At 37.7% G+C, this 13,458-nt stretch overlaps 1 protein-coding gene across 7 annotated transcripts in view; it reads right to left on the bottom strand.

Moving 5' to 3' along the window:
• The window catches only part of RIC8B (RIC8 guanine nucleotide exchange factor B), a 116,499-nt gene that overhangs the window by 69,649 nt on the left and 33,392 nt on the right, over positions 1–13,458 (bottom strand). For all 7 annotated transcript variants that reach the window (XR_009543268.1, XR_009543267.1, XR_009543265.1 and 4 more), the window contains exon 3: positions 3,710–4,318. Coding sequence is in view for 2 of the 7 variants with exons in the window: in XM_060164704.1 (XP_060020687.1) it covers positions 3,710–4,318 (609 nt within the window). In the remaining 5 variants the exon portion in view is untranslated. The remainder of the gene's footprint in view (positions 1–3,709; positions 4,319–13,458) is intronic.

Below are 13,458 nucleotides of genomic sequence, written 5' to 3' on the forward strand. Positions count from 1 at the left end.
AATTTGACTTTTTAAAACATACTACCTTCAGGAAAGGGAGAGAAAGACGGAGGAAGGCAGGGAGACAGACTGACACCACATATGGAAATAAGGCCAGCTACATTTCCTAATGAATGGAAAGGAATCTCTGAATTAATATGCTTGATGGCATTGGCTTCCAGGCAGGAATTTAGCATTGAGGGATGAACCTAAAATGAACAAATCACACTAATTTGCTAAACCTCAAAAAAACCCTAATTTTCTGTTTTTTTGTAAATTGTAAATGAAGTCATAAAAATACCTACTGAAACAGTTAAAACCAAAACCAAACATCTGCATTTTCTGTGACAACTGAGTTGTAAAGTAGGTAAAGATTTTAAAAAGTGAAATGCCAGGGGTTTGAGAGGTGTAAACTAGCACTATTCTTCTGAAGGTCAGTTTGGTAATACATATAAATTTAAATACATATGATATACACAAAAAACCCTAAAGTTTTGAAAAACCCTTTGGCCCATGAATTTCAGGAATTTATCTACAAAGATTTTACAACAAGAAAATTCACCATGTATTACTATGTAAAACAGCAAACAACTGCAAACAATACAAATCTTTACACATAGGGGATTTGTTAAAGGTTGATAGATCCTTATGAAGGAATACTCTTAAGTATTTTTATACATATACTTATGAGTATTCTTTCATAAAGATTTATTATCTTTACGAGAAGAAAGTGGTTGTTAAAAATTTTTTTTTGTTGCAGAACTCTTTTTATACCCCAAATGAAATCCAGTTATGACCTAAATTTAAAGAAAAACAATAGCAACAGCAACAATCAAAGGTGCTGGGTTTTTTTGGCCACGCTGTGCAGCCTGTGGGGCATGTGACATCTTAGTTCTCCTACCAGTGATCGAACCCCTACCCCCCTGGAGTGGGAGCGCAGAGTCTTAACCACTGGACAGCCAGGGAAGTCCCCAAAGGCGCTCTTTTTAAAGAAAGGGTGGGGAACTTGAAACACTGTCCACTCATCCCCAGAGGTTACTCCTAGGAACATTATGGCTTCAAGGAACACACTGTGTAATCCACTACTCTTCAAGAACATTTATTGTGGGAAAAAGAGCAAGATGATAAAATGACTGCATTTTTTGTAAAAAAAAAATATATATATATTATCTTTGAATGGTAGGTTTATAGGTAATTTGTATTTTCTTATTGCTCGTATGCTTTTTTCCCTTAGATCTGCAGTATTATTTAGCATGTATTATTTTCATAAGGAAAATATTATTTTTAAATCTATATTTTAAAGTTGGATTCTTCTGTACAGTAAGCTTTCCATATCCCTTTATTTCAGCTGGTATTTTAAGGTATTAACAATTCTTTAGATGCTTGCTCAACTAGAGAAAGATGTCTTTTATCTGACAATCAAGGAGATATTAAAATTCAGGTAAATGGACCCTTACTGGCAAGTTTCTCTACATCCTTACTACAGATTTCCCTTATGCTAAGTTATGTATACCTCAGTAAAAAGTACTCTATGTTCTGATTTCTGTGTCTTTTCACATGCTGTTCAATTTCTGTGAAATGTTTCATACTCCCATTCAAATGGCCAAATCATTCTCAGTCTTCAGATCTCAGGAGAGACTTTCAGGGGTCTTCTCTAACTATACTAAGTATTCTCCATCATTGTACTGTTTCTCTCCTAGTACTTAACACAATTTAAATTATATATTTGTTTACTTATTACCTATATCACCAATAAAACTGAAGTCTGCAGAGACTATGTGTATTATTTGCCAATATATTACACAACGCCTAGCATAATACCTGGCAATTGTTCATAAATATTTGTTGACTGATTTACTAAATGCTTGCTAAAATTTGAATTTAGAGACTTATGGAGACTCAAGTGGTTTAAAATAAGCTTTCCCACACTCTTGCCTAAGTGGGTTGGCAAGGTCCTGTTTTCAATACTGTTCACAATTTCTGATAACTTCAATAATAGCCCAGAGTCATATTAACTAGGCACATTTTATAATGCTTGTATAAAGTGATCCATGACTCACGAGAGTTCTGTTGAGATGCCTGCTTCACGACTACTGATCCTTTATCATGTATCTTTTGGAAAATAAACATTCTACAATACAGAATAAGTATTTGCCACTTCAACATTTTCTAAAGCTTCTTCCAGCCCTGCTATAAATTATAATTGAAGCACACTAATTAGGGCTAATCTCAATATACTGATATTTATTACATATCATTCCATACATATGCTGATGTGTGGCCACTGAACTATAAACCCTTTCTGTCAGGAATCTGAAGAGCATAAGCTACTATTTGGGGCACAATTTAAATAACAGGGGCTCCAACAATGGCAAACCAACAGTCTCAGAAGAGCTCTTGCAACTAAATGGAGAACTTAAAAACACCAAAACAAACAGTGTAAGAAAAATAACCATAGAAGGTACCAAATAAGCATAGAGACATAACATTTTAAATACTTCCAAATATTTGGTTTCAAAGCATAAATGGAGCATGTGGGCTTTCCACATCTTTTTCTGCCAAGTCCCAGGAAAAACTGACCATACTACAGTCATCTAAAACAGCTGTTAGGACTGATCTTCAAATATTTGGTTTCAAAATACAGACCTATTTGCACTTTAAAACCCAGATGCCTGCATACTCCTACTATAGCACTGCACTGAGATAATCCTTTCAAAGTAGGCTGCTGGCAAAAACAGATCTTTATTCATGGTAAGAACTGCTTCAAATGGACACAGCAAAATGTTAGCCTAAGTCCTAAAGTCAATTGTCAGAAAAGATAATTTGCTCTGGCACCAAAATACTTTTCTTTTCTTTCTATTTTAAGGCAGAGACTAAATTTTATGAGTTATTTAAGGTTAAAGAGAGAGGATAAATGTGAAATGTTAAGATTCTAGAAGCAAGGGAAAAAGTTTATGTCCAGTTTACTTAAAATTATTGACTTCCTTAAACTAAGCTTCTTGTTTAGCATATTGTTCTTGTGGGTACTCAAATTTAAACTATCAAATCTGCCTCACTTTGGGTTGCTAGAAGGTCCAAGCCACAGAGAAGGATCTTAGTCTAGCAATAAGTCAAGTGGTTTAAAATAAACTTTCCCATATTCTGGTATAATTATACTTGTTTTCTAGGACTCTGTTATAAGCATGGCTATCTAGTTGTCCTACACTTCTGATAGTTATCTAACACTACAGAGTAACGGGTTAGGAGACTAGGATGATAGGTGATAAACAGTGTCTTTTACTCTACTGAGCAGACATCAATTCTGATTGATCAATTTCAACTTGCCTGAATATCTTTATGTTTCTTTAAGACTGCAGGCAATGAAAATGCCTATACCTTTATGAATCACATTGTTTTGTTTCCCTTTAAATCCATCATTTAAACCTTGTTCCTGAAAGAGGCACTTAAAAAAAAAAGACACATGATAGTACAACTCAGAAAAGGAACTGTATTTGGCATCTTACAAAACAGTAGTCAATCTTCACCCTATTCTTCTGATAAGTGTTACACAAATGGGAAGAATAAGAGTTATAATGGTTAAGAAATGTATCTTGAGTCATTTAACTGATTAATGAGGGAACTGGAAACTTTTTCCATTTCCCTACTTAGCATTCGTCTCTGGCAGGCAGCTCTAAGGACACCCCAAACCAATGAAATTCCAAGTAGATAAGAATATTCTTCTCAACCTTACCTCTTTATGCACCTTCCAACTGTCTACCGTCACATTGAAGAGAGCTTTGAGGGCCTCAATGGCACAGTCTGTCTCCTGAGGTGAGAGAGGAGGTCCATTACGGTCTATGGCCGATTCATATTCATCGGTCCACTTGATGCTAAAGGCACTTTCCAAGATCTGGGTTAGCAGCGGTAGTCCTTGGAGCTCATAGCGCAATTGTGACCTGATGTCGGTGTGCAAAAGTGACAGGACGAAGAGCAAGCGCAAGTCAAAGCACTTAATGTCATTGATAAACTTTCGGTCCTTGCACTTTCTCAGGAGGTTACAGAGCTTTGCAGCAAGGTTAAGTTCCAGGCTGAGCTGCTGTGCCATCTGACTGTTGAACACTATGTTACAAAGACATTTTAATGACTCCACAATAACTGGGAACTCTGACACCTTCTCCAAAGAATCATCCGACTCATTTAGCTTGGCTAGTCGCAGCAGTATCTGCATATTTTCCTTAGTTGTTACAGGAACTAAAACCTTTTTGTCTCTGGAGAGAATGCGGAGAACTTCAAGGCAGGACACTTGACATGTTGTTGGGATGTCCTTTAAAAGGACTTTAAATATGCCTTCACAGAGTTTCTGGAAAACAAGAATGAGTATGAAAAAATCATTATTTGGCTTAAGTGATTTAAAACAGAATGTTTCTCTATCAATGTATTTAACTGCAGTTCAAGATCTGGCTAGAAAAGGTTTTTACTTTTTTAAAGTCACAGAATGTTAGAACTGAAAGAGACCTTATATTTGGTGTACTTCTTTTACTTTACAGATATGGAAACTGAGGGCTAGAAAGGTTAAGTTACTTGTATGGGGCCAGAGTGAATTAGTGGGGCTGCAAAAGATAGAGTATAGGTTTCCTAATTTCCAGCCCAATATTCTTTCTATAAAATCACTTATTCTCTTTTAAACTGACTAGTTTCAAATGTCTTATATGGCTTTGTTCTCAATGAATTTTTAACATCAGACTACACATACTATCAGGATAGAAGGTAATCATCTGAATCATAGCTGTTTCCTTCCTGGAAATAAAGATTAGTGCCTTGAGAATTGGTTCACAATTGGCTACAAGTATAGGCTCTCATAAAAAGACTTAAAGAAGTCTGCATTTCTGCCCAGTTTCAGCTGTGCTATTTCTTCTGAGTAGTACTACTGCAGTAGTCCCATGTTTTATAAACCTTAGAACTCTCTTTAGCTAACGTGTAATAACATTTAATCATCAAATTACCCCAGAGATCTTTTGCTGACAACACTGATAAAAATTATTCCAAGTGTTGGGTTCCAAAGAGGGCTCAGCTAGCATATATGATGCCTTTGAGTCAACTGCAAAAAGGTGCCCCTCTCCAGGCTAACTGCAAAAAATGTTCCTACTGGGTGGACAAATTACAAAACAGCCCTCTTCCTCTGGGCAGCCCTGTGCCAGGACACATGGCTTGGGAAGCTCAGAGTGTGGGCAGGATCTTAAGCTTCCCTTTGTTCTCTTGGTGTAGGGCACAGATTACACAAATATATGCAGTAGTCCTGGTTCCAAATTTTGCTACCACTATCTCAGAAACAACTCTTTATTTGGACCCAAAGTGTGCTCTATCTTGAATTTTTTGAAAAATAGTTATTTCTGTCATTGCCAAATTTAAGAACCATTGATAATTCTCTCAAAATTCAATGTCCAGCTTTCTTCTCCATAAACTGCAGATCTGGGTCTCTGAAGCTCAAACCTTATATGTGCAGCAAGCAGATATAACCATTCCACTGCTGACCATTTCTATACCCGTTACATTTTATAAAAATAACAGCAACAACAACTATGACCAATACAAGGTTTTACAAAGTTTCTATTAACCTACCATCAGACTTTAACTTTTTTAAAAAGAGGCTATCTGTGGGTCAAGCATTATGATCTTGGCAGGAATCCTAGGCCATGTGCATCTTCTCAGTACATCTGAGTCAAACAGCTATGGAAATGTCAATTTTATTTTTTTATAAATTTATTTATTTTATTTATTTAGTTTTGGCTGCATTGGGTCTTCGTTGCTGTGCACGGGCTTTCTCTAGGTGCGGTGAGCAGGGGCTATTCTTCGTTGTGGTACACGGGCTTCTCATTGCGGTGGCTTCTCTTGTTGCAGAGCACAGGCTCTCGGCACGCAGGCTTCAGTAGTTGTGGCATGCAGGCTCAGTAGTTGTGGCACATGGGCTCTAGAGTACAGGCTCAGTAGTTGTGGTGCACGGACTTAGTTGCTCCACGGCATGTGGGATCTTCCTGAACCAGGGCTCGAACCCATGTCCCCTGCATTGGCAGGCGGATTCTTAACCACTGCGCCACCAGGGAAACCCAGAAATGTCCATTTTAAATGTACTATGCTCTCCAGATGGAGGTGGGAAGGAAATTAACCTAACAAGCTAAAAAAAACTATCCCTGGGACTTCGCTGGTGGTCCAGTCCAGACTCTGCGCTTCCAATGCAGGGGGCCTGGGTTCGATCCCTGGTCAGGGAACTAGATCTTGCAGGGCACAACTAAGGCTCGGGGCAGCCCAAAGAAAAAAAAAAAAAGGCACTCTATCCTTTAACATACCTGATAACTGGAAGGGACTTCCATTTAATGTTTTAATATCATTGTTAAAGCATTTTTTTCATGAATGCAGTTTTGTGGTGGAGGAAAGTATAATGTGCCTATTATTAAAAATATAAAAAATGGGAAATTTTCTCCAATTTCAGATATTTCACACCCAAGACAAAAAAAAAGTACCTTCTACATACTATTTCCTATGTGGTATATTCCTGGGTGGTGGAGTTAAATAACCTTTGCTCCCATACAATTTTACCCAACAGGGAAATTATCTACATTCCTAGTTAAGAAATACATAATAAATATGATATTATAAAATACTGTATATGTGAATTTGGAGTTCTACATATCTAATAAAACACAGAAATCTTTTTTTTTTTTTTTTTTTTTTGCGGTACGCGGGCCTCTCACTGTTGTGGCCTCTCCGGTTGCGGAGCACAGGCTCCGGACGCACAGGCTCAGCGGCCATGGCTCATGGGCCCAGCCGCTCCGCGGCACGTGGGATCTTCCCGGACCGGGGCACAAACCCATGTCCCCTGCATCGGCAGGCGGACTCTCAACCACTGCACCACCAGGGAAGCCCCTAAAACACAGAAATCTTTAGCTCTTTTCTTTCTAAACCAAAAACAAGAGCAACAATAAAATCCAAAAACAAAAAAAATGTGTGGGTAATATGGCTTCTTTCTTCCTCCACCTTCAGACTCAAGAAAGAAAAAAAGCAAAATATGAATACAAACTGGCATAGCCAAGGCTATTAGCCAAATGGACTGTTAAACTCTGGGACATAAGAAGGCTACATAAAAGAAATTAGAGAGGCCTATAAAATTTATAGTTAAAAATTGCCTCATCTAAAGGCTTGCAGGAGATCAGCAACCGAGACTGTTTTAAGCACAGTTTTCAATCATAGTTGTTTTAAACTCATCATAGTTGATGTCATTTCTCATCACAGACTTGCCCCACATGACAACAGTTAGGTAGCTTTTTGCTGTAATGTCCCTTGAAAAGTAATGCCACTTCTTGGACAATGACCTCTCCCTTTTTTGTATTACAACTTAAAAAAAATCAGACATAAAAATATAACACGCAAAAAAAAAAAAATAATATAACAAAGGAATAGTTAACAGACACACTCATCGCTATACTCCATACGATCATTTCTATTCAGAGAATATTACAAAGAACAAATAAACCACGTAACACATCTGGATGAATCAGAAAGTTTTGCTTTGCATATGAACACCAAGCAAGACGAGGTAGCATTCTTTACGATTACTCCATCTGTTGAGTGCATGCGCGACTTCTATGTTTCAAAGGTGCTCCTGTTTCACCTTTATTTTGCCCTAATGTTATTTTCCTGTGCTATAATTTTTTTTCAGTTGATTTTATTCTTCCTAAAACATGCTCTGTTCTCTTCAAACACTTTCCATAGCTCCCTGTTGCCCGCAGAATGCAGCTGAAATAAGCTCAGTGCCCCCTTTCCTACTGCTGTCTCCGTCACACACATACCCTCCTTCTCCTTTCTTTTCCAAGTGCTCCAAAGGGACTCCCAATCCCCTGACCATATGTCCTGAACCTTTCTCCTTCCATTCTCTCAGCATGGCCTACCCTGTCCCCATTTCCACCAGTCAGGACCCCACTCTTTTTCTAAGGTTTAATTTGAGGACTAAGGGGTCTAGAAGACTCCGCAGCCACTCCCTCCTTTGCTTTCTTTCTATATAGCACTTAGTTCCAACAAGCAGTTAGTTCCTTTTTACAGAGTGAGCTGTTGGGGCATCTCACTCCTTTTCCAGGCTCCTTGAGAACAGAGGCTATGTTTCATCTGTATCCCAGTGGCTGGCCCAGGTGTGCTACAGCTGTTTTTAAGTGCAAGATAACCACAAACTCCCAAAGATTACCAGCTTTAAAGTCTACCATCTGACTCTCCAGCCCCTTCCAAAGAATAACTCCTTTGTATTCCACCACCAGCCACCTCTCACTATCAAGTCTTCTCTTCCTCATTTTGCAAGTACAATAACTCATCATTACATAACATTTTAAGTGCAAACTGTTTTTATTTACTTTCAAAGTATTTATTTATACAAACTTGTTATCATTGTTCAACTGATATATTTTTAAATCTGAAACTATTTTGGTATCTTAGATAACCATGGAACACATAATTTTTTTTTCCATTAGAATGGATGGAAATACCTTCTGAGTTAAAAACTTTTCCCTTAGAGGTAGGTTTTCAGGAATGAACTAAAGTCATAAAGCAAAGCTTAGGTGTGCTTACAAAGTATAATTACTTCAGAGAGGCTGAGGAAAAGCCCTTTTAAAATGCTCGTTAGCTTAGGAGCCATGGCTATTTCCAAAAAGTTAGACTGCAAGACCCAGCAGCAGAGACTCAAGATTGAGATTCTCAGTGTTAATACCAGGTATTGTCAAAAATTTTTGGTAGTTTTGGGCTTCCCTGGTGGCGCAGTGGTTGAGAGTCCGCCTGCCGATGCAGGGGACACGGGTTCATGCCCAGTTCCGGGAAGATCCCACGTGCCGCGGAGCGGCTGGGCCCGTGAGCCATGGCTGCTGGGCCTGCGCATCCAGAGCCTGTGCTCCGCAGCGGGAGAGGCCACAGCAGTGAAAGGCCCACGTACCGCAAAAAAAAAAAAACTTTTTGGTAGTTTGCTCCGGAATGGAAACCCTAGAGTATACTACAGTAATGGTTCTCAAACTTCAGCACGCATGATAATCACCTAAAGGATTACTTGTTGTTGTTGTTAATTTTATTGAAGTACAGTTGATTTACAGTGTTAATTTCTGCTGTACAGCAAAGTGATTCCGTTTTTTATATATATATATATATATATGTGTATATATATATTCTTTTTCATATTCTCTTCCATTACGGTTTATCACAGGATACTGAACATAGGTCTCTGTGTCATACAACAGACCTTGTTGTTTATCCATCCTGTATATAATAGTTTGTCTGCTAATCTCAAGTTCTCAGTCCTTCCCTCCCCACCACCCTCCCCCTTGGCAACCACAGTCTGTCCTCTGTGTCTGTGAGTCTGTTTCTGTTTCGTAGATATGTTCTTTTGTGTCGTACTTTAGATTCCACATGTAAGTGATGTCATATGGTATTTGTCATTCTCTTTCTGACTTACTTCACTTAGTATGATAATCTTTAGGTGAGGACTGTTGAAACACAGATTGTTGTACTCACCTCCAGAGTTTCTGATTCAGTGGGTCTGGAGTGAGGCCAGAATTGGGACTTTTAACAAGTTCCCAGTTGATGCTGTCACTGCTGGTTCAGGAGCCACACTCTGAAAACCACTAAACTACAACCAACAATGGACTGACATAACTTGGATGTTCGGGGCCAGGGGTTAACTGACAGTAGCTGACCAGATAAGCACAGAAAAGTAGGCAGAGCTGAAAGCCATTAACACAAATACCTTAACTTCTCCTCAACTGTCCTAAAGATGTATAAGCGTGGCAGGAACAGGAATGGGATGTCATTATCTGGTCACATTACCTTTCTTAAATGTTAAAAATCACTAGAGGTGTGAAGTGTATTACTTAAGATCAGTGGTCCTGGGCCTAAAACTTGTTCAACTTACCACGGATTCTAGAACCAGAACAGTGTTGTGATTAAGACCAGGTGTTCTGGATTTAAATTTCTTGTGTTCAAAGGCTGGCTCTTCTACCGTCTTCTAATGGTGTGACCTTGGCAAGTTACTGACTTCTCTAGGTCTCACCTACTTTAAGACTTAAATGACATCACACATGTATAGTATTTACAACAGTGCCCGGAATGTGTTAAGTGCTCAGTACTGGTTATCATTTATATATTATTATAAGGTAAAAATCTCAAAGTCCTCAGTTTAGCTTTTAAGATCCTCCACCCTGCTTTTTGAGTTTTCTTTTTCATATTATTCACCAATCAAACCCTCCTCTCTAGTTGTATTCCTTTCGAATTATCTCATATAGAGCTTTTTTGCTTTCTTACCATCTCCCCTCTACCTGCATGAGTCTTTCTCCCTCTTTGACTATTTAAGTTTTAACCATTCTCCAAAGCTAAGCTTAAAATTAACTTTTGATATAAAGTTCTTCCTAACCACTTCAGCCCCCAACGTTCTTCCCCTCCAAGGAACACCCAAACCAAAATTTGTAGCAATCATTGGTGCTTAGTACATTCTTCCTGTTTTCTTTTTATGAGTTTGCCTCAACTACTAAAAGCTCTCTGAAGGTGGAAAGCACAACTTTCTTTTATGAGAGAAGAAAACGTACTATAGTGGCTTCTGAATCAGAAAAACCTGGTTTTAATTCCCAGCTTCACCACTGTGTGATTCAGACATTATTTTACTTCTCTGAGTCTCACTTTCTCATTTGTAAAATGGGAATAATATCACTTACTTCTCAGAGGGCTGTTGTGAAATAGACTCTGGGATGTAATAAGCGCTCTTTGAATTGTGACTATTTTTGTTTTATTTCTTCATAATCCTTGTAGCCCTCAGCAGAGAAATTAGAACACAGTAAGCACCCAAAATATAAACTGACTGTACTAAGAAGTTCCCTGAATTTAAAGCATTAGTAGAAGTCTATTAATGTTGTCTTGACACTTCTCCTTTCTAAGAAGGAAACAGAGAAGTAGTAAAGGCTATTCTTGTGATTGTACTGGTTGGATGGTTTGCCCCATGGCATAAAATAGTCTTTTCATACAAGCAGCAGAAATTATTTGTCTTCATATAAAGTTCTTTTTTCTGAAGAGTTTAAATTACTTAAATATATATGTTCTTTAAAATGTAAAATGCATCAAACTACTGAAGAAAATAGAAAAAACATTCATAATTATACTACCTAGTATATTTTATATGCAGCTGACAGAAGGATTTATCCTTAGTCAATCTATTTGAGTATCAGTAACATGCATATTACTTCAGCCTACACAGTCACAATCATCATGTGTATATAATCTTGTTTTCTGTCTTAAATTTAATTTTTAATGTAATTATAAGCATTTTCCACATTTCTATAGAGCCCTTATAAACATAATTTTAACTTGATGCAATATTAAATACGACTCCTGCTCTCAATAAGTCTTTAGCATGAAATACAGCAGAGTTCAGAAAAAGCAGTGGACTTAGCATCAGAAGGGATGACTTCCTAATTTTAATAATTATAGTAATATTATTTGCTTATGTGCTTTATAGTTTACAAAAAAACTTTCATATATGTTCCTCAACCTAAGGAATGCTTACTGAACATTTACTATATTATTCTTTAAATGACTGCCTAAGGACACAACTAAGAAGTAGAAGGCCAGGACTCAACTGAGATCATCTGACTCCAGTATGATTTCCACTGTAAGTCCATGATCATAATATAGCTGTCTCTCATTTGTTAACTGTGACCTTCAGCATGTCACTTTATTAGGTTTTCTTCTTCCTCTATAACACGCATTAAAACTCTTTAAGGCAATCTTCTTCCAGCTCCAGAATGGTAGGCTTTTCACTATGAATCTGTAAAACCAGGATTAGCTTTCGCTTTAACTATGAAACAAGCAAAATATGCTATGATGTGTATGTGAGGATTCAAATGATCTATCATGATTTATATATTGTCCTAAAAGTATATAATTGATGTATAGAAATAATATTGATTTCTAAAAATATTTATAAAAAGAGAAAAGTCATTTTTGTTTTGTTTTGTTTTTTTCCCATATTTTATTGATTTGAGTCCTCTCCCTCTTTTTCTTGATGAGTCTGGCTAATGGTTTATCAATTTTGTTTATCTTCTCAAAGAACCAGCTTTTAGTTTTATTGATCTTTGCTATTGTTTTCTTTGTTTCTATTTCATTTATTCCTGCTCTGATCGTTATGATTTCTTTCCTTCTGCTAACTTTGGGTTTCGTTTGTTCTTCTTTCTATAGTTCCTTTAGGTGTAAGGTTAGATTATTTATTTGAGATTTTTCTTGTTTCTTGAGGTAGGCTTGTATAGCTATAAACTTCCCTCTTAGAACTGCTTTTGCTGCATCCCATAGGTTTTGGATTGTTGTGTTTTCATTGTCATTTGTCTAGATATTTTGTCATTTCCTCTTTGATTTCTTCAGTGATCTCCTGGTTATTTAGTAACGTATTGTTTAGCCTCCATGAGTTCATGTTTTTTACGTTTTTTCCCCTGTAATTCATTTCTAAACTCATAGCTTTGTGGTCAGAAAAGATGCTTGATCTGATTTCAATTTTCTTAACTTTACCGAGGCTTGATTTGTGACCCAAGATGTGATCTATCCTGGAGAATGTTCCGTGTGCACTTGAGAAGAAAGTGTAATCTGCCGTTTTTGGATGGAATGTCCTATAAATATCAGTTAAATCTATCTGGTCTATTGTATCATTTAAAACTTCTGTTTCCTTATTTATTTTCATTTTGGATGATCTGTCCATTGGTGTAAGTGAGGTGTTAAAGTCCCCCACTATTACTGTGTTACTGTCGATTTCCTCTTTTACAGCTGTTAGCAGTTGCCTTTTGTATTGAGGTGCTACTATGTTGGGTGCATATATATTTATAATTGTTACATCTTTTTCTTGGATTGATCCCTTGATCATTATGTAGTGTCCTTCCTTGTCTCTTGTAACATTCTTTATTTTAAAGTCTATTTTATCTGATACGAGTATTGTGACTCCAGCTTTCTTTTGATTTCCATTTGTATGGAATATCTTTTTCCATCCCCTCACTTTCAGTCTGTATGTGTCCCTAGGTCTGAAGTGGGTCTCTTGTAGACAGCATATATATATGGGTCTTGTTTTTGTATCCATTCAGCAAGCCTGTGTCTTTTGGTTGGAGCATTTAATCCATTCACATTTAAGGTAATTATTGATATGTATGTTCCTATTACCATTTTCTTTTTTCTTTTTTTTTGCAGTACACGGGCCTCTCACTGTTGTGGCCTCTCCCGTTGCAGAGCACAGGCTCTGGACGCGCAGGCTTAGCGGCCATGGCTCACGGGCCTAGCTGCTCCGCGGCATGTGGGATCTTCCCGGACCGGGGCACAAACACGTGTCCCCTGCATCGGCAGGCGGACTCTCAACCACTGTGCCACCAGGGAAGCCCCCAATTACCATTTTCGTAATTGTTTAGGGTTTGTTTTTGTAGGTCCTTTTCTTCTCTTCTGTTTCCCACTTAG

The sequence above is a fragment of the Lagenorhynchus albirostris genome, chromosome 11 (genome assembly GCF_949774975.1).
Source record: "Lagenorhynchus albirostris chromosome 11, mLagAlb1.1, whole genome shotgun sequence".
Taxonomy (NCBI): domain Eukaryota; kingdom Metazoa; phylum Chordata; class Mammalia; order Artiodactyla; family Delphinidae; genus Lagenorhynchus; species Lagenorhynchus albirostris.